At 39.4% G+C, this 22408-nt stretch overlaps 1 protein-coding gene and 1 pseudogene across 2 annotated transcripts in view; one reads left to right on the forward strand and one right to left on the reverse strand.

The window, feature by feature from the left end:
* The window catches only part of LOC140887324 (glycolipid transfer protein 1-like), a 33497-nt pseudogene extending 17916 nt beyond the window's left edge, over nt 1-15581 (forward strand).
* LOC140887318 (plastid-lipid-associated protein 6, chloroplastic) overlaps nt 1-19908 on the reverse strand; it is a 92290-nt gene extending 72382 nt beyond the window's left edge. Inside the window, exons 1-4 of one of the 2 annotated variants that reach the window (XR_012151791.1) lie at nt 19446-19908; nt 17090-17332; nt 16624-16750; nt 16169-16495 (exon numbers count right to left, since the gene is read on the reverse strand). Coding sequence is in view for 1 of the 2 variants with exons in the window: in XM_073294495.1 (XP_073150596.1) it covers nt 16281-16495; nt 16624-16750; nt 17090-17332; nt 19446-19685 (825 nt within the window). In the remaining variant the exon portion in view is untranslated. Of the gene's footprint in view, nt 1-15745; nt 16496-16623; nt 16751-17089; nt 17333-19445 lie in introns of those variants that run through there. The other variant, XM_073294495.1, reaches the window with a different exon arrangement.
* Between the last annotated feature and the right edge of the window lie 2500 nt (nt 19909-22408).

Below are 22408 nucleotides of genomic sequence, written 5' to 3' on the forward strand. Positions count from 1 at the left end.
GAGTCATCCACGTTGCTTTGGAAGCTAGATTCGGTATAGCCTTCCAATTTCAATTCTCTTCCCCCATAAACCATGAATACATTTTTAGTCCTTCTTAAGTACTTAAGAATATCCTTCACAGCTTTCCAATGCATTTGACCGGGGTTGGCTTGATATCTGCTCGTGACACTCAGAGCATAGGCCACATCCGTTCTGGTAGATATCATCCCATACATGATACTCCCTATGGCTGACGCATATGGTATGTGTGTCATTTTCTCTATCTTTTCATCAGTCTTGGGAGACATAGACTTGGATAGAGAAACTCCATGGCACATAGGTAGATGTCCTCTCTTGGACTCATCCATAGAAAACCTTTTCAATATGGTATCGATATAGGTTGCTTGAGTGAGTCCTATCATTCTCTTAGATCTATCTCTATAGATCTGTATTCTTAGAATATAGGATGTCTCACCTAAGTCCTTCATCGAGAATCTACCTTACAACCATATTTTTGTTGACTGCAACATCCCTACATCATTCTCAATGAGTAGGATGTCATCAACATAAAGTACTAAGAATGTCATAGCATCCTTAACTACTTTCTTGTATACGCACGGTTCCTCCGGGTTCTTGATAAAACCAAAGTCCTTTATTGTTTCATCAAATTTTTGGTTCCAACTTCTTGATGCCTGTTTGAGACCATAAATTGATCTCTGAAGCTTGCATACCTTATGCTCGCTTCCCATGGATGTGAATCCCTCGGGCTGCATCATATAGATCTCTTCCTTAATGTTTCCATTAAAAAATGCAGTCTTCACATTCATTTGTCATATCTCATAGTCATACCTAGCTGCTATGGCAATAAGGATTCTTATGGACTTGAACATTGCGACTGGTGAAAAAGTTTCATCATAGTCAACACCTTGTCTTTGAGTATAACCTTTTGCTACCAATCGTGCCTTGTAGGTCAGTATCTTACCATCAGGCCCAAGTTTTCTCTTGTAGATCCATTTACACCCTATTGAAACAATTCCATCGGGAGGATCTACTAAAGACCAAACTTGGTTTGTATACATCGAGTCTATTTCCGACTGCATAGCTTCAAGCCATAAGTTCGAATCAGCATCAGAAATTGCTTCCTTGAAGTTTTTTGGATCACATCCAATGTCGGGTGCACTTTGATCCCCTTCAAGAAGCAGACCATGTCGAATAGGAGGTCTAAAAGTCCTCTCGGATCTTCTAGGAAGAGGCGTGTCAATTATTGGTTCCAGAGGTGCGGGATCGTTATTTTGTATCTCAGGTTCTTCTCGTATTTCTTCGAGTTCCATCATCTTGTCTTTCTTATCAAGTAAGAACTCCTTCTCCATGAGGGTGGCATTTCTCGAAACAAACACTTTTGTTTCAGTAGGATGATAGAAATAATATCCGATTGAATTCTTCGGATACCCTACAAAATAACATAAGGTGGATCGACTATCCAACTTATCTCCCACTGTCTGCTTCACGTAAGCAGGAAATCCCCAAATTCTTAAGTACGAATACTTAGGAGCTTTGACATTCCATAATTCATATGGAGTTTTGTTCACTGCTTTAGTGTGGACATTGTTTAATAACAATACCACCGTTTCAAGTGTATAGCCCCAAAACAAAGGCGGGAGCTCAGTGAAGCTCATCATAGATCGAACCATGTCCAACAAAGTTCGATTGCGACGCTCCGAAACGCCATTTAGCTGAGGTGTCATAGGAGGAGTCCACTGAGAGAGAATCTCATTCTCTTTTAGATAGCCCAAAAACTCGGTACTCAAGTATTCTCCACCTCGATCTGATCGAAGTGCTTTAATACTCCTACCTAGTTTGTTTTCTACTTCAGCCTTGAATTCTTTGAACTTTTCAAATGATTCACACTTATATTTCATCAAATATAAATACCCGTACCTAGAATAATCATCAGTAAAGGTAATGAAGTAGGTGTGACCATATTTAGTACCAATACTAAATGGGCTGCAAACATCTGTATGGATCAAATCCAACAGATTTTGACTACGCTCAGGTTTTCCTTTGAAAGAAGTTTTAGTCATTTTTTCTTTTAGGCAGGACTCACAAGTTGGTAGAGAGTTAATATCAGACATATCAAGCATGCCCTCTCCCACTAGCTTGTTCATCCTCCTTGAGGAAATATGACCTAAATCTCTTCAAGGATGACCTCTATCTTGTTCATATTGAAGTTTATCACAAAACCGTCAAACGACGAAGGAAGAGATAGAAGTAATAAGTCCGCATTCAGTTCGTGCTCCAATGTCAGATCGAGTGTTACCAACTTTTCAATGAGCCCAATCATGTGTACCCCATGCTCACGGACCGAAGTCTCATCTTGCATGCGGCATGTCATGAGCCCTTTGACAGTCGCATACCTCTCGGATCTCGACTGAGCTCCAAAAAGTTCCTTGAGGGCCTTGTGAATGTCAGCAGCATTCACTGCATCCTCATCGAAGCCTGCATGTAGCTTTTCGCCTTGATATCATGGTCCCATCATTTATAAAGTTTAGCCAACTCTTCCGGACTCACATCAGCCGGGGCTTCCTTGGGAGGAAAATTTTTTAACACGTAGAAAGCCTTTTTCGAACTTAGAACAATCTTTAACTTACGGAACCATTCCGTATAGTTTGCGCCAGTAAATTTGTTTTGTTCGAGAATAGAGTATAGTGGATTTCGCGAATTCATCATAATGAAATACTGAAAAGAAACAGACAATAATCAGTGATTGCTTAATTAATTTACTAAGACATAAAATAAGGCGATATTAATTTTATGAATCACACTCCCATTATTTTAACGATTTCACTACCCTTTAGTGAAAACGAGAAACTGGTTTCCTTAGTGGGAACATGGAGTCCAATTGATAAATCATAGTCTCGAATAATATCAGCCAACCATAATTTTCAAAAGGTAGAGCTCAATTGCTTCCAAAGCAACCCCCATGTTTTTACCTCATGTCCAATAAGGGCCCAATAATATGACGCCGTTTATTGTGACATGTCAAGATGACCCATCAATATTAAGTTGTGATGGACGGTCGCCATATGGATCCTCAATAATATTAGCCAATCCCATGGGAGTTCCACCCAACTTACAACGTGTGTCGATCCAATGTACAGCTTTCCGACGAACGGGCCCCCCCCAATAATATGAGCCGGACCATGCCCGTGGGTAGAATCTCATACATTGATCGTTGATGAAAGGTAGGAACATTTAAACAATATTTAAATTCCCTCTTGTTAATCTTGATATCAATTTTAAATCATATTTAAAATTAAGGATTTTAATTTTGAAAAATTGTCTCATCATTTAATAATTTGTATGCTTGCGGGATTCATACAATTTAGTATAAACATGCATACAACAATTGTAGTGACCCAACCCGGATCCACTACCTAATCAGAGTTATAGTAAAAGCGCACGCAATAAAAGCTTAAAGCGTAAAGAGCGGATAATTAAAATACAACAAATCCAATCGGCAGAATACAACCGACGATAACACAAGTGTATAAGTACTGTTATACAACCAAATCGAAGGTTCAGGGTAAACAAATCCCTACCCTCTACAACCTCGCACTCTCCAAAGCTCAATCCTGATGAGAGCCGCCTGGACCGTCCAGTCTCAAACCTGCTCCGCCACAAGGTACACAATACCCAAACACAGGGGCGTGAGCTAGAACGCTCAATACGAAGCAATGATATAAATACAAATATGCGCACACACATGATTTAAAACTCAAGTGAAAACACTTGCTCAAGGCGCAGAGAATATACAGTACCGGCTAGAGAGCGACTCCGCGGGGTACTCATATACTCCATATCAGGGCTGAGCCAACCCCATTCTGACCCGAATCCAAAGCAGGATACAAGTCCCATATGGAAACTGTCATACCTGACTCGAGTCCAAAATAAGATCATAGTTTCCTATGGAGATTGTCAATGACTCACATCTCTCCGGACGCAGTCACACGTAAAATCATGTATGTGCTAAGACGGTAAAACATGCTAAAACATGATAAAGCATATCGCACATACTCATGCAACATACATGCAAATATATCATGACGGCTATCTCGGTCAGTACTTACGTACCTCTAACACTGCTGGACAACCTAGCTCCATTGACCTAAACTCCAAGCCTACTAGTCCAGTCTACTGCTACTACAATGCAAATATCCATGCATCAACAATAAAGTTCTAAAAAGCCTTAACTAAGCTAAAGCGTACTCCTAAATATTTTTAAGATGCCAAAGCTATACCTGCGTCCGTCGTTAGTCCTTTGCTGTAGATAACCTCAAAAATAGGCCATAGCTCCGCGACGACGTTTAGATCACTAAGCCACTTCCGGATTCCCCGTAGGACGCCTAGATCTCCCTAGATCTGAGTTAGAAGGCTTAGGAATCGAGAGAGAAGAAAGGAAATTGGTGCGAGAAAATGAATTCTCGGACCCTCTATTTATAGACAGAGTTCGGAACCTCCGATCCCGGTTCGGAACGTCCGATCACGATCGGAACCTCCGATCATACCTTTGGAGCTTTCGATCGCTCAATATTACCTCAGTCATGACGTCACCTTGCTGACGTAAGTGATGACGTGTGCCCTGGTCCAGATCGGAGCTTCCGATCTCACCGACGGAGCTTCCGATCTCGATCGGAGCCTCCGATCCTGGCACAGAGCTTCCGATCCACTTCGGATCCTCCAAAGTCTACTTCGGAGCATCCGATTCTGCTGAACCAATTCAACTAATTCGAGTACTTTGAATCCATTTCTGAAGTCCGTTATCCCAACAGGAACTTACTTAATCATGTTTTACTTAATTTAAACATGATCACGTAATTAATTACTCATTAATCACTAATTTGAAATGCGGGTTACTACATTCTCCCCCACTTAAAAAATTTCGTCCTCGAAATTTAAGTCTTAGAGGAAAACATAAATAGCCAACCAAATGTTCTTTATTACAACTGAACAAGTATAAACTTGATACAAGGAAATACAGGAGCTCAAAACAACTCGGGGTGTTCGGCTCGCATCCGGTCTTCCAATTCCCAAGTAGCTTCCTCTGTCCCTCTGCGTTTCCACTGTACCATCACCAACGGTATACGCTTATTACGAAGTACCTTGTCCTTTTTGTCAAGAATCCGCAGGGGTTTCTCCACATACGATAGATCCCGATATACCTTTACCTCGGTTGGATGCAAAATATGCGACTCGTTCGCCACATACTGCCTCAACAAGGACACGTGGAACACATCGTGGATCTCCGAAAGTTCGGGTGGCAAGGCCAGACGATAAGCCACATCCCCAATCTTCTCGAGAATCTCGAAATGACCAATAAATCTAGGTGTCAGCTTACCCTTGCGACCAAACCTCATCACCTTCCGAAAAGGTGACACATGCAAGAAAACGTATTCCCCTACCTCAAAATGAAGTGGCCTACGGTGAGTGTTCGCGTAGCTAGCCTGTCGATCCTGGGCTGCCTTAATCCGGCGTCGGATCAACTCTACTGCATCAATCATCTGCTGAATCATCTGAGGACCCTCAACCTGACGCTCGCCAACCTCGTCCCAAAACAAAGGTGTACGACAACGACGTCCATAAAGAGCCTCAAATGGTGCCATGCCAATGCTTCGATGGAAATTATTGTTGTAGGCGAACTCCACCAATGGTAAATGATCATGCCACGCGGGACCAAAATCCATCACCGCCGCGCGAAGCATATCCTCTAAAGTGTGAATAGTACGCTCCGACTGTCCGTCCGTCTTTGGATGATAAGCCGTACTCAAGCTCAAAGTAGTACCAAGGGCTCGCTGGAAACTACCTCAAAATCTCGAGGTGAATCTCGGATCTCTATCGCTGACAATGCTCAACGGAATCCCATGCAATCGAACAATCTCCCGCACATACAATTGCGCCATCCTATCAAAGGTGTAATCGCGGTTATAGGGAATAAAATGCGCTGACTTTGACAACCGATCCACGACAACCCAAATATCATCACAATTCCTAGAAGACATAGGCAAGTGGGTGACAAAGTCCATCGTCACATGCTCCCACTTCCATTCAGGAATCTCTAAGGTGTGAAGTAACCCTCTGAGTCGTCTAAACTCTGCCTTGACCTGCTGCCACACAAGGCATCGGGATACGAACTGATAAATGCTGCGCTTCATCCCTTTCCACCAAAATCGAGTGCGAAGATCCTTATACATCTTCATGCTGCCTGGATGTACAGAGAATCGACTGCGGTGAGCTTGCGATAAGATCTCATCCCTCAAAGTAGAGTCCTCGGGTACCACAACTCAACCAGAAAGACACAACAGGCCGTCTCCCTGCAAATGAAAACCAGAAGTATTATCACCCTCAGCCAAACGGGTTAATTTCTGCGTCTTCAGATCAGAATTCTGAGCTTCCCGGATTCGTCGATACAACGCTGGCTCTGCAAGCACAGAAGAAACACGAATCCCTTGCTGTTCTTTCTTATGACGGAATGTGAATCCTGAAGAACAACACTCTTCCACTGCCTTCCGTACCGAACTGGTACGAAGGGAACTCACATAAACTTTGCGACTAAGCGCATCAGCAACAGGATTTGAAGAACCTGGATGGTACTTGATCTCACAATCGTAATCCTTCAACAGATCCATCCAACGACGCTACCGCATGTTCAACTCAGCCTGAGTGAACAGATACTTCAAACTCTTATGATCGGTAAAGATCTCAAATCGTTCTCGGTACAAATAGTGATGCCATATCTTAAGAGCAAAGACAATGGCTGCAAGCTCTAAATCATGTACGGGATAGTTCTCCTCGTGAGTCTTCAGCTGTCTGGAGGCATAAGCGATCACGTGGCTATTCTGAGTCAACACACACCCCAAACCCTGGAGAGAAGCATCAGTGAAGACTAAAAACCACCTGATCCAGACAGTAAAGCAAGAACTGGAGCTGTCGTCAGACGACGTCCCAACTCACGAAAACTGTCTTCACAAGCATCAAACCAAACGAAAGAAACGTCTTTCTTCGTCAACTGAGTCAAAGGTTTAGCTATCTGAGAGAAATTCTCCACAAAACGACGATAGTATCCTGCTAAACCAAGAAAACTACGAATCTCAGAAGCTGTAGTCGGACGTGACCAATTCAAAATAGCCTCTGTCTTGCTAGGATCAACAGATACGCCCTCCTGAGAAATGACATTACCAAGGAACACAAGTCGGTCAATCCAGAAGTCACACTTACTAAGCTTCGCGTACAACTGTCTCTCCCTCAAGACCTGCAGTACAGTATAGAGATGGTAGGCATGCTCATCCATGCTGCGAGAATACACCAAAATGTCATCGATGAACACCACCACGAACTTATCCAGAAAGTCGCGGAAAACTCTGTTCATCAGATCCATAAAAACAGCTGGAGCATTCGTCAAACCAAACGGCATCACTAGAAACTCATAGTGTCCATATCGCGTACGAAATGCTGTCTTAGGAACATCCTCCTGTCGAACTCGCAACTGATGATACCCAGACCGAAGATCAATCTTCGAATAGACAGAAGTACCCTGCAACTGATCAAAGAGATCATCTATCCGCGGAAAAGGATACTTATTTTTCACTGTCACCTGATTCAACTGACGGTAGTCAATACACAACCGCATCGACCCATCCTTCTTCTTGACAAACAGTACTGGGGCTCCCCATGGCGAAACACTAGGTCGAAAATAACCCTTATCAAGAAGATCTTGCAATTGCTTCTGCAGCTCTTTCATTTCTAACGGTGTCAATTGGTAAGGAGTTCTGGAAATCGGTGTAGTCCCTGGCACTAACTCAATGCCAAACTCAATCTCCCTTACTGGTGGCAAACCTAGAATCTCCTCCGGAAACACATCTGGAAAGTCACGAACCACTGGTATCTCTTGGATATCTGGCTCTCCTAAGGATGCGTCAATGGCGTAGATAAGGTAGCCTTCCCCGCCAAATTCTAAAGCACGCCGGGCCTTCAGAGCTGAAACCACTGGCATCGGGGGTCGCGCTCCCTCACCATAGAAATACCACGACTCGTCATCCTCTGGACGAAACTGAACAAATCTCTGATAGCAATCCACTATCGCTCGGTAGGTAGTTAATAGATCTATCCCAATGATGCAATCGAAATCTTCCATCGCTAAAATCATCAGGTTAGCATTAAGCTGATGTCCCTCGAAATCCAAAACACAACCCACAACTAGACGCTTGGCTAAAACCTCGCTCCCCATAGGAGTAGAAACCACTAGCAACACGTCTAAAGGAATAAACGGCAATCTATACTTCTTAGCAAAACGTGCTGAGACAAAAGAATGTGATGCACCGGTATCAATCAAAACATATGCAGGAAAACCACATAAACTACAGATACTTGCAATCATCCGATCACTGTCAGCCTCTGTCTTCTCCTGGTTAAGCGCAAAGACCTGACCCTAGGTACGTGGCCTCAAAGAAGAATGACCCCGAGAAAGAGTCTGAGTAGGCTGTCTCTGAAACTGCTGCGGCTGCTGGCGCTGCTGCGAATACTGCTGCTGAAAAGGTGGCTGCTGGTACTGAGGTGGCTGAACAGATGCCTGAGAACCTCCGGAACCACTCGCTGCTCCAACCAGCATCGGGCAATCTCTCTTCATGTGACCCTCCTGGCCACACTGGAAACACGCATTGGTCGATCGACCACACTGTCCTGGCGGATGCCTGCGTCTGCACTGATGACAACGGTTTGGAATTTGACCACCAAAGTTATGCACTCCACCAGATCCAGAGGAAGAAGAAGAAGTACCTCCTGGCTTCTTGAAGGACTGCCCCCTAGGGCCCAAAGCACTAGCACTCGCTGACGTGGAAGAAGAAGAGTAAATTCCCCTGTTCTTCTGAATACTGTCCTCGGCCTGGCGACAACGGTCCACCAAATCCTCGTAAGTCCCATCGCCGCCCACAGCAACCATACGATGAATGTCAGGGTTCAACCCTTGAAGAAAATGATCAAACTTCGCCATAGAATTATCAGCAACATGAGGACAAAAAGGTAGCATATCAAAGAACTTCTGCTGGTACTCCTCGATCGTCATCGTCCCCTGTCGCAAACTCAAAAACACACTGGCTTTCGCCTGACGAAGAGCTGAAGGAAAATACAACCTCTGATAAGCAGTACGGAACTCAACCCACGTAGCTGCACCTCTAGCTGCTATGAACGGTGCGGAAGTAGATCTCCACCACTTTCTCGCTCTTCCCTCAAGCATAAAGGCAAAAATCTCCATCCTATCCTCGACGTGCAACGAAACTCCTGGAAGTACTGCTCCATCCTCTCAATCCAATCCTCCGCCTCTTCAGCTGTCTCACCACCCGTCAAAGGCTTCGGGCTAACCTCCTTGAATCTACGCATGCTCACTCGCCTGCGCTCCTCGGGCTGTCCCCGACGTCTACGATCATCCGGATCGCCCCAACGACCGCCGTCTACGCTACCGTGGCTCTCGTCGTAATCTGCCATCTGTTACATAAGAACAAATAATTACTTAATCCGCTTTACGATATTCCCAGTGCAATGCGTCGCTCTGATACTAAAAATGTAGTGACCCAACCCGGATCCACTACCTAATCAGAGTTATAGTAAAAGCGCACGCAACAAAAGCTTAAAGCGTAAAGAGCGGATAATTAAAATACAACAAATCCAATCGGCAGAATACAACCGACGATAACACAAGTGTATAAGTACTGTTATACAACCAAATCGAAGGTTCAGGGTAAACAAATCCCTACCATCTACAACCTCGCACTCTCCAAAGCTCAATCCTGCTGAGAGCCGCCTGGACCGTTCAGGCTCAAACCTGCCCCGCCACAAGGTACACAATACCCAAACACAGGGGCGTGAGCTAGAACGCTCAATACGAAGCAATGATATAAATACAAATATGCGCACACAGATGATTTAAAACTCAAGTGAAAACACTTGCTCAAAGCGCCGAGAATATACAGTACCGGCTAGAGAGCGACTCCGCGGGGTACTCGTATACTCCATATCAGGGCTGAGCTAACCCCATCCTGACCCGAATCCAAAGCAAGATACAAGTCCCATATGGAAACTGTCATACCTGACTCGAGTCCAAAATGAGATCATAGTTCCCTATGGAGACTGTCAATGACTCACATCTCTCCGGATGTAGTCACACGTAAAATCACGTATGTGCTAAGACGGTAAAACATGCTAAAACATGATAAAGCATATAGCACATACTCATGCAACATACATGCAAATATATCATGCCGGCTATATCGGTCAGTACTTACGTACCTTTAACACTGCTGGACAACCTAGCTCCACTGACCTAAACTCCAAGCCTACTAGTCCAGTCTACTGCTACTACAATGCAAATATCCATGCATCAACAATAAAGCTTTAAAAAGCCTTAACTAAGCTAAAGCGTACTCCTAAATATTTTTAGAATGCCAAAGCTATACCTGCATCCGTCGTTAGCCCTTTGCTGTAGATAGCCTCAAAACTATGTCATAGCTCCGCGACGACGTCTAGATCACTAAGCCACTTCCGGATTCCCCATAGGACGCCTAGATCTCCCTAGATCTGAGTTAGAAGGCTTAGGAATCGAGAGAGAAGAAAGGAAATTGGTGCGAGAAAATGAATTCTCGGACCCTCTATTTATAGACAGCGTTCGGAACCTCCGATCCCGGTTCGGAACCTCCGATCGCACCTTCGGAGCTTCCGATCGCTCAATATTACATCAGCCATGACGTCACCTTGCTGACGTAAGCGATGACGTGTGCCCTGGTCCAGATCGAAGCTTCCGATCTCGATCGGAGCCTCCGATCCTGGCACGGAGCTTCCGATCCACTTCGGATCCTCCAAAGTCTACTTCGGAGCGTCCGATCCTGCTGAACCAATTCAACTAATTCGAGTACTCTGAATCCATTTCTGAAGTCCGTTACCCCAACAAGAACTTACTTAATCATGTTTTACTTAATTTAAACATGATCACGTAATTAATTACTCATTAATCACTAATTTGAAATGCGGGTTACTACAACAATAATATCAAATATTATATAAAGGATGATCGATGCCTAGATCTTATCGACCCGTGGTTGCCAATCACGAGTCTAAGTCCAATCCTAGGTGATATGCAAGTATGCAATGCAATCCTATTACATTGAGCTTCCAATTTACATTTCTTCGGTCTTTATTGTCTGCTGGGCCCACCATTGTCTTCAAATCTTTATCTCCCACTAAGTCTAATAAATTTACAATAAATTTCGATGACAAGTAGGGGATACATATTTAAGGGTGGAAACGGGCCATAAACCATGCCCAATTTTATTACAAATAATAAATCAATTTGGGCTATAAACCAAGCCCATTAATAAAACTCAACAACAATAATAAAAACCAAATGTAAAACGACCTAACATACACCTACAAAATTGGTCAAGGCAATCGATCATCCTCTTATCCAATAATTAATTCAATAATTAAATCATTGGATAGCATGCAATGACAACATAATTAAAAAGATAAAATCAAATTTTATCTAATTTAATCATAAGATCATATATTATCATCAATTGTACCAAAATAATTAATTTTGTAAAATCTAATTTAATGAATAAAATTTATAAATTTTCCAAAAATTCAAATTTATCCAAAAATCAATTTTAAAAATTTCAGACTCAAATAATTTGACCCGATGCCTCGTGGTCTAATCAAAACAATTTTCGATCGGACCAAAAACTAAAATTTCAAAAATTTAAAATTCTTAAAAAATAACAATTTCAATTTTTTTCGGGCTGCCCGGGACGTTCCCAGGCAGCCCCGCCTCCACGTGGGACATGGCAGCCCACGTGGGGCCTAGGCAGCCCGTCGCTGCCCTGGGCAGCGCTGCCCGTGTTTCCCTTCAATTTTTTTTTTAAAATTTTGTTTTGTTTTCCAAAAAACCGAGGCCAAAATTTTGTACAATCGATAAATTTTAATCGTTTGATCTGAGAATAACCTGGCTCTGATACAATGTTGGAACACGTTTTTAGATCAGTCAGATCTGATACCCGGAGCAGCGGAAGTTTAAAAATTTTTCTTTTCTGATATGGAACGATTCCATATCATGTTTATCAAATTCTTACGATTAAAATCTACAAGTAAAATAATAATAACAATTAATATTTTACCTCTTCAAGCTGTGGCTTGATTAATGGACTCCAAAATATTAAATATGCTCTTGTTGTAAATCACAGGAACTGATGACTTGCTCGATCAACTCCTGAATTAGGTCCACGAATAGAAAACAGAAACCCTCTGATTGATTGCACTAGAAATCAATCAGATGTTTATCGAAGAGATTTACAGATTTGATCTGTCAATTCAGAATGTAATTTTTCGAAAAAATCACAGACTGAATTCTCTCAAAAAGGGAGTCAGAATTCGAAAATCTCCTTAGAATTGTTCTAGGATTTTTCCGAAAACTGTAGATGTGTGTGTAGCAGTATTTTCAAAAATTCCAACTTGGAATGAATTGTATTTTTCGAAATCTCTTACATCTACTATATATAATTTATGTACTGGATTAATTATATGTCTAATATGACACTAACTCCTTAGGGCCCATTAGTCATAACTTAAGCCCAACAAGCCAAGCCTGTTTTATAGAAATTAATATAAATTTCATCTTGACTCCGATTGATAAACCGATTTTATCAATGTGCACAGAAATCATTTCTGCACCTTTTAAAGCCAAGATAATTTTTCTGAATCCGAATTCAGTGATTTCCAAAAATGGTCATCCCTATGTCATTTTAGGAAATTTCACTTCCTTTACTTAAGAAGTCCAACTTCTCTTTCGCTAAATTTAACTCTTTAAATTTAACTATCTCAACGGGGATTAGTAATCCATTACTTGTGTAACCCTCAATGGTTCAGGGATACAGCTAGCCGTATGCTCACAACTCCTTGTGACTCGGAACAACAATTTCCGACTTACCCATCGAATCATGGTAAGAGCGCCTAGCAACATCGCCCCATGATTCCCTAGGTATCACTGATAGTGTCTGCAAGAACCAGTAAGTTTTGGTTAGCGTACAGTACGGTCCCTTCATCCATATATCTCGATCGAATCAACAACCATTGGTACATCAAGAGTCGTTCGAGATTCGATAACTATGCAATACATCTTGAAGATCAAATAGTGACATCGCATGTGCTACTAGAAAACCAAGTAACCTAAAGCACATCATGCACTCTGACCAGAGATTTGTCACACTAATATCTCCTCAGATCGCATAGGATATCCACACTCGCAAACGTGGTGAATCCTTGACAACAAAGCATTGATTCCTATATGTGTCGTAACTGTACCCAATCTCGACACCTGATGACCCTCAGAGAGTCGGTAAACGAGTCAAAGTACAATACTAACATATAGAGTCTCCATGATGTTTCAAGTAGTAAGGACTAATGGTGTACAACCAAAACCGCGGACTTATTCACTCAATTAATGATAACCACTTGGAAAGTCCGAATAGGGTAGTTTGATCATCCATCATATGAATATCCATTTGCATGCTTCGAACATCTCCATGTTCTATACCAATGAAACATGATACCTAGGCATCGCAAATGCTAGTCTCAATCTCGAGCGATCCTTATCTTTATTAGCGGGCGGCTCAATTGACTAGGAACTGTTTAGAATATACGGTGATTATAAGATGTGTTTCATGATAGTCATTCAATTCTACTATCACATCTTACATGCACTCTAGTATATTCAAGGTCTTTATCTAAACATCGTATAGTACGTCACAACATAGTAATATGATAAAAGATAAAGTAAATGCCAATATAAAAGTGTAAATTATATTAAACAAAGATTGTTTACACATAGAGTCACAAAAGCCCTTTGCCACAAGTTGGCTAACCGGGCACCCACTCTTTCATTTGTGTGGCCCTCGATGGTTCAGGTGTATGCTAGTCATGGGATCACAACTCTTTGCGATTTTAGATTAAAGATATTTAATCTTTTGTGGACATACCCTAATTGTCCTTATTGATTAATTAAACTCTTTTAATTATCGATGTCCGAACTCATTTCGGCTTAACCCACTGAATCGTGATTAGTGCCTAGCAACGTCGCGTCAGGATCTCATAGATACAAACTGATAGTGCCTGCAAGAACCTTCAGTTATAGTTAACGTGCATTACGATCCTTTCAGTTCATATGTCCCGATTGAAACTAGGGCATTGGTATGTCGAGACCTCAATTGATTTCAATAACTATGTGTACGTTCCAACATGTCATATCTCATTTGCATGTAACTAGAGAAACTCTTTTCTCTAAAACATACATTCTACTCTGGCCAGAGATTCATTGAGATATTCATTTGATAGAACACATAGGACATCCACTATTAAAAGTGAGCAACTGAATTCCCAACTACAATGCACAAGCTCCTATCCAATTTACAATGCACCGAACTTGCCACCTTATGACCCTCAAGGAGTCGGAAAACAAGTCACAATGGAGTGCTCATTAGATAGAGCTACAGTGGTGTATTGGGTCGTGAGGATTAATGGTGCACAACTGTAACTATAAATTCTCTACTCGACCAGTGGTAACCACTTAGAGAATATAGGGTGAGGGTTGTTCAGTGCACTTATCCAATAAGCACCTATTCGAATATGTGGATGTCTCTACATCCATGCTAATGAAACGTAGCATCAACATGACTCGAATACTGATCTCAATCGACCTTTTCAATATCCTTCTTCTTGAAAGCTCATCGACCATGAACTAATTCAGAGACTACAGTCACTGAGAAATGTGTTTCATGATTACCAACAATTGCGTAATCACATTTCTCATGAACTATAGTAATCTCAAGGTCTTTATATTAATGTCGTTACATGGGTATAAATATAAAGGTATACCATTAAGATAATCAATAAATTGAATAAAGAGTGTTTACACGTCAAAATAAATAAAACCCACAACCACAAGTTGGCTTGTTGGGCATTTACTCTAACACTTATGTGTAATTTGGTGGATAAGTACGGGCCGGCCTGCAACCATTTTGGTGGGTTGAAAAATTGTCGACCAAATCCACCTATTTTTATGGCATGAGGGGTCAACCCGACGGACTTAACACATTTTGACATCTCTAATTATTCATCCATTCTTGATTGTATTATATATGTGTGTATATAACTGAAGTAAATTTGAATTTATATGGTGGTAAATTAAGTTTGCAATAAAGCTTGCGCCGGATAAGAAGAAGTTCATGGAGGTGATCGGCACACAAGGTGACATCCATGGAGACATGCAAAAATTCTGCACAGAGTTCTAACGGATCACCTCAAGCATTCACAAGTTTCTTGTAAGATCTCATCTCGTTTTCCATGTAAAATCGAATTCTATGTATATATATGTCTCTTACTCGTATTATCCTGTAATTGGCACGAAAATCTTTCGACCAATATAGAAGAGTTTAGCAGTTCATGTCTATGTTGATGCATGGTCGTGGATGCAGGCTGGTGTTGGATTGGACAATATGAAAACATCATAACAGAAATATGGGAGACCGGAATATTTTTCTGGTCGACGAATTACTTCTACCCTTTTATATTGCGTGTTCTGTCTATCTACGCCCTTTTCCTGATAATTTAAGCGTTTACATGACTCGGACAGTATGTTGAATGATAATCTAATGTTAAATTTTGAGTAGTGGGGACATGTACAACATTTATTTCTCTTACACAGTGTAGTCTCGTTTACATGTCGAGCTTCATTTGATATGCTGCTCAAGTCTCAAGCAAAGTTACAGCAAAACAAGCTTCGTTATCAGCTCACTTTTGCAAAGAATCTTGTTTCACAATCACCCCCATCTCAAATCATTCTAAAATCAAGAAACACAGGGAAAATATAGTCGAGGCTTACCAGGAGGAGAATATCCGCAATGGTTGAATCCCTGGGATTTTTGGGCTCATTGTAATTCCGGAGTCTCCATGTCCCGCGAGAGTCTTTTCCTGAAGCATTGCAGCCTCCTGTTGCTGTTTAAACATACTTTGTTACATTTTTCTCCTGTGGAATAACGTTTATGAACGTATGATAATGTCCAAAAATATCCTCGAAGCTGTTAAATGGCTGTATCACTTCTCAATATAGTTTTGTGGCTCTATACAAATCTTGAACATGAAAGAAGATGAACAAACAAGGGAATCAATCGCAAATTCAAATATACATGATTCCAATACTCCCTCGAAAATTATGCGATAACAAAAACCCTGAGCTCTTCTCTATCTCCTCGAGTGATACGTGTATCAGAGTCGAGGTACGTGACATCAAATTCACCAGTTCCAGTATTGGATGGAGGCCGAAATGCATCTGGCAAACGGGGGATATCCAATGGTGGTAGCTGTGATAAGTTCCCAGTTGCCTTCACAGTTGTTTTCTCGAAAGTTATCTTGATTCTATTAGTTCCTGTTCATATGCAAGAATCAAAATGCAAATTTTCAAACGAAAGAATAGTTGTCAAATTATAATAAATACTAACAGAGAAAATTTACCGAAAGTATTTGAACCAAAATAACAGAATGGGAAGTACTAACCTATGAGCACAAACTTGTGGGCTAAACTTGCAGTCAATTCGACGGGCGGTAAAGGCCATGGAGCTCCCAATTCAAGTTCAACTATGTTGTCGAAATCTCTGCTTAAGATGTCGATTCTTTGGAATACCTTTTCAAGAAGAAAGAATGGTATTATGCCACCAGCATAACCCAGTGGCAAGTACTAGACATGATTTCCTTAACGAATATAGAGACCGAACCTGAATTTCAATTTTGCTTCTGGGGGAAACAATTTCATGTATAATTTTCAGATAAAATATAAAAATATTAAACTGGAGTAAAAGCAACAAGAAGTTTTCAAGTGATGACAAAGTCGTTAATGATGGATGCGAACAATAATCTACACACATCAGACCATGTATTCTCAACTACATTAGCATTAAAATTCAAACACTTTCTAAAATAGAAGATAAGCACATATCATAACACGAGGTACAAGCATGCATACCTGACCAAGATTTATAGGAAGAAGCCTTCCGGTGGGTGGTCCAGGACGGCTACCCCCAAGTGTCCGAGACGAGAATGCACTACTGTAAACTAATTTCCACCGTCCTTGAAGCTTATCAAGACCATCAATAGTTGACAGATCTACGGCACCTCCAGCATATTCAAGCTCCTTTGCAGCAGCCTCAGCTTGCCGCAAATCATCTTCACTTGCGGCAAGGCCCCTATTTAAACCAGAAACACTACTCTGCAATGAAGACCAATACACGATTTTTTTAACTTCCAATAGAGATAACAAATTCTCCATCACAAGATCCTACATATTAAATCTATGATATAATATTTTTTTCTTGTTTGGCTGTCAAAGCACACCTGTTTCTTGTCGGTTGATTTACAAGTTTTACCTAATTTAATGTATTTTTGACAAATTTAATGATTTTTTTTTTAAAAAAAAAATTCTTCTTTTGGTCAAATGTTGGTTTTGACAACATAATGTTCGAGTAGATGCTCAACAAGCAACCTATGGCTCTAAGATTTAGATTCTTGCAACATATTTTTTGTTCAATTAACAATTTATTTTATTTTTGCAAAACCATAGCTTGATACCCATTTATGCATATGAAGGCTCAGTTTGGTATGGATGATAGGATAAATAATACATAGATAAGTAATGTAATGTAATAAAAAATAAATAAAAAATGATAGTGAATATAGTAATTGATTTGATTGATAGATTATAGTTTATTTTATTTGATTGGTTGAAATTTATATAAAAATACAAAATTATCATTTTGTCCTTTTAATAATAAATAAAATATGATTAATATTATTTATAAGGGGTAATATAGTAATTTAAATTCGATGATTTGATTGATGTAAAATAAATAATTAATGATTTGATTGATGTAAAATAAATAATTAATAGAAGGATAAATAATATGGCGAAAAGAATGTAGGATTAGATAAGATAAACTATACATAGATTAATAATAATGCTACCAAACGAAGCCTAGATAAAAACCTTGAGATTGGTATAATTCATGGGCCTGCGATTCTATAGTAAGTGAAAACAATAGACACATTTTTTGAGACTGCAGTTTCTAAATTTGTGTTCCTAGTAGATGAGCAGTCGACAAGTAAGATATCTATCTAGCTCATTCAGTACAAAAATTCTTGATACCTAGTTATGTTCATCAGCATGCATGGATAAGTGATAAGAGGAGATGAGTTCATTGAATGACCCTTAGGAAAATTTAAGACTATTAACTTTTGTTTGACAATCATTTAAATAAATGACCTCGTCAATTTTCTACACATTGTCCAATTTGTGGGATCATGTGTTTATAGGACCTACTCGCTATTTAAGCATAGTGTAATGTATAGCACAATGCAATTTATGTCAACGAATGTTAAACATAAAGAATTCGTTGACTAAGGCTGTATTTCTATCTCATTCATGTCCCTCCTTATCCTAATTTTCCTAGATAACTCTCGCTAGTCAAGTAGGGATTTAGTTCAATGTGCAACATTAATCTCGCGACCCAAAATAATACAATAGCCTTACTAAATGGACCCTGCATTATGATTGCTTTCTAACTCTACGAGAGTCACGTGGAGACAAATTCAATGTATATGTAATTCAAGTAGAAGCTTGTCCGTTGATGGAAATTCGCCACTCGTATACACACATGGATTTCTTCTATGTTTTGCCAAGGGCATTCCATAGGAATCTGTGGCAAGAGTACAATGTGTACTCTAGATATAGGAGTTTTTCTAACAAAGAATGACTTATGATACTTTTGGTCATACACATTGTTATAAGATTAATAGTAAGATCTCGACATTGCCCAAGATCCAATTGGGACATATGAAATGAAAACAACATACTGCATGCTAAATGCGACCTGAGGCTCTTGTAGATGCAGTTTGAGCACAAAGAAACACGGAAACAAGAAATCTCGTATGGATTGAGTTATTATCATTATTTTTGTGCATTCTTTTCTAATAGCAACTATGAGAGAAAAAAGGGCACATATTTTCAACAAAAAAAGCATCTTGTCAACAAATTAAGTAGAGTATGCAACATTCAAGTTTCATCATTGTTTTTATGTTTTCAGAGAAACCAAATTTCGACCATAAAAGTTAAAATTACATAAACCTCTCACCCAACTAGACTTCTTGGATCCTCACAAAAAAAACATTCTAGCAATAATTATTCAGAAATTAATGCACAAAGACCATGAACAAAACCAAAATAGAATATAATTCCATTTACAATTCACAGACAAAAATATCATCATCACTAAAGAAAAATCGTAATAATAACAAAAAAAAAAAAGAGCAAAGGGATAATATTTTACCAACAACTTGAGCTTAAGTGACCCGATAAGCTCATCTTTGGACTCAAGAAGTGGGATATCACTAAAAGATGACTTGCAAATAACGCCATTCTTGAGATTACAGCTTCTACTTCTGCGCTGAAATCTCTCAGTTCTTGAGGAATTAAAGGTGATAAAAGAAGGGTCCGATGCATTATAAGATGGGTTCTGTGGGGATTGAATTTGGGAGAAGAGAAGGGATAAATGAAGCACAGAAGCCATGGCTAAAGTAAAAGATCGATTTTTTCGCTGCTTTTTATCGATTGGTGTGAAGAATATTAGTAAAAATTTTTACAAAAGATTGAGATTTTATTTGGATTTGGATGGTTTGATAAATATATGTGGATCAAATGTTGCCAGAGGAGTGTCAAAGGTCGGATTTTGGACGAGTTTCATCTTTTTTTAGAATTTGAGTTTAAAATGGAGAAATTTGTGATAAATCTCTGATCTCGGTTTCACAAAATCTTTGTTTCCAATCTCTGTGCCCTTTGTTTCTACACACTACTTTGGTCAATTTATCAAAACGTCCCTAAAATCATGTAATACCCAACACTATCCCTTACTCTTAATTTTCAAATAAAAAAAATAACAGAAAATAGGGACGATCGGTAGTTTCCCTCCCTCACCCAACCGATTCTTCTTCCAGAAAAGCAGTGATCTTTGACGACAAGGTTTTCAGCTCAGAAAATGGCACCGATGACGAGACGAACAAACATTCAAAAGATAAGTCAGTTGAAGGAGCTTGTGGAGTGAGGAAGAAAAATAAATCGGGACTGTGAAGAAGTCGAAAAAATTGAAAATAGGGGAACTTTGTTTTCTATTTTTGAAATCGACCACTATATATGATTTGTCTCGAGTAAATGAGAAAATTTATCGTTTAGAGGAATAATTTTGGTCATCATTGTATGAATCTTTAATATTTATGTGTTTTCATTATTTTAGGGTTTTGTAGCTCAAATGGGTTGCTACCGTTCTTGTTTGCATATATTTGTCGAAATATTAACATCATTATTCCTAAGTTTCGTATTTATTTTTGACAGTTCCTCAGTTTAAATATTTTATCCCCAATTTGTAGGGTTTTGTTCTTGAATTTGTTTTTGAAGTATCTTTGTGAAGAAGGATCAATTTTAGTAAATGAATGTTATATTGTTATGAAATATGATGGTTTTGATTTTTTGAATATATATTTGATAGTGTTATATTGTTGAAGACAATTGACAAATTTTTGTACATAAGTACCCAATTGTTTCCAAATTTGAAGCTTTTGTTCTTTTCCGTGCAATATTTCATTCTGTTATTTTTATAATGAAAATATTTTGGAATGATTTTGAAATATTAAAAATGGCTGATGAGGAGAAAATATGTGATGAAGTTGAGTCGATGTAAAACAACAAGGTAATATTTATATGATGTCCCCAGCTTATTGTAAAAAAATTATGGAGGAGTTGAAGCTGATTATAGGGAATGAACAACTGAGTAGAATAAAAGATACTCCAGTTGGTAAATAGATAGACATGTCAGTTCTACCTATGAGTAGTGGCAGAGTAGACTATCTTTTTAAAAGATTCGATAGCCCTTCATGCTCGTTCATTGTTGGTGGTGATATTTCCATTCCTTTCACTTCAAGAGACTTATCCACCGTGCTTGGTTTGCATCATAGAGGGTAACAAATTGATTTGGACCTCAAGTTGGAATCAAGCTTCCTGTCTCGACACTTTGGAGGGAAAATAAGTAATACTCACAGGATTGTTATCAAAGAGAATCTTGTTTCACTTGCGAGGAGTAATGTCCAAGCTGACATTGATGATTTTGTTCGAATGTTTATTTTGTTCATATTTAATTTTGTAATATTCTCGACTGGTAATTACATTACTCCTGGTTTTATCTTTCTTTATATTGATTAACTGAGCACATTTTTTGAGTTTAGTTGGGGAGATGCTGCGTTTCGGTTTCTATACCATGAATTAGATAATCAAGCAAGTAAAATTTATCTGGATGGTTGCACGGTTGGATTGCTGGTGAGTATATAATTATATGAGTTATTGTGCTATTAATTTTTTGAATTTGTTTACTTATATGATTTTTGGCTTAGGCTTGGTTGTATGAGAGAGTGCCGTCATTAGCTGTACCAGGTGGTTTCCATATCTTCCCCCGCCTGTTTCGTTTTGAAAAAAGCAAGATCCATTTTAATGTTGTGAAAGCTGAAGCGATTTTTGATGTCATATATTCAACCAAGGTATCTTCTATACTAATCATATTTCGAATAATGGAGCATTATATATATTTATTTTTGGATCAGGTTTTGTCGATATATCCCTTTACGGAGGAGAAAATCTTGTTGGACAACAAGGTAATTTGAGTATAATCTTTTATTTCATGTTTTAGAAAAAAAAAACATTCTTCATTAATTTTTTTATTGTTGTAGTTTTTGCTGCCGGTTTCGAAGGAACAAGGAGGCATGAGAGATAATTGTGAACTCGAAAAAACTGTGAATAAACAAATGGCTAAGATTAAAATATTGAAACGAATTTGTGCATAGTTGAAACATGAGAGAGTTGGAGCGAAGAGGAAGCTGGTTGATGCGAAAGAAAATCTGGTGTTGGAGAAAAAAATTGCTCGAAATCGCAAAGGTAAGGGTCTTGTAGTTGATAATGATCCAAGTATTGATGACGTTGTTGATGGAACAATGTGACCGATGAGGAAGAGGAGTTGAGTGCGAGACATGACCTAGGTGGTAATTTATTTGATTTTGTTGATGTGTCTATCAAGAATTGCGTTGATTATTCGTTGAAAGAAAAAAATACAGATGGTGACCAAATTTTTATGAGTGAAAGTGTTGGTTTATATGATAATTTGAATGCAGAAGGTGTGGATGTTCAGGAATTAGATAAGATCAATATTTCAGATATAGGTGAATTGAAGAAGGGTGAAGATGCATGTGGTGA

This window comes from Henckelia pumila, chromosome 1 (genome assembly GCF_033568475.1).
Source record: "Henckelia pumila isolate YLH828 chromosome 1, ASM3356847v2, whole genome shotgun sequence".
NCBI lineage: Eukaryota > Viridiplantae > Streptophyta > Magnoliopsida > Lamiales > Gesneriaceae > Henckelia > Henckelia pumila.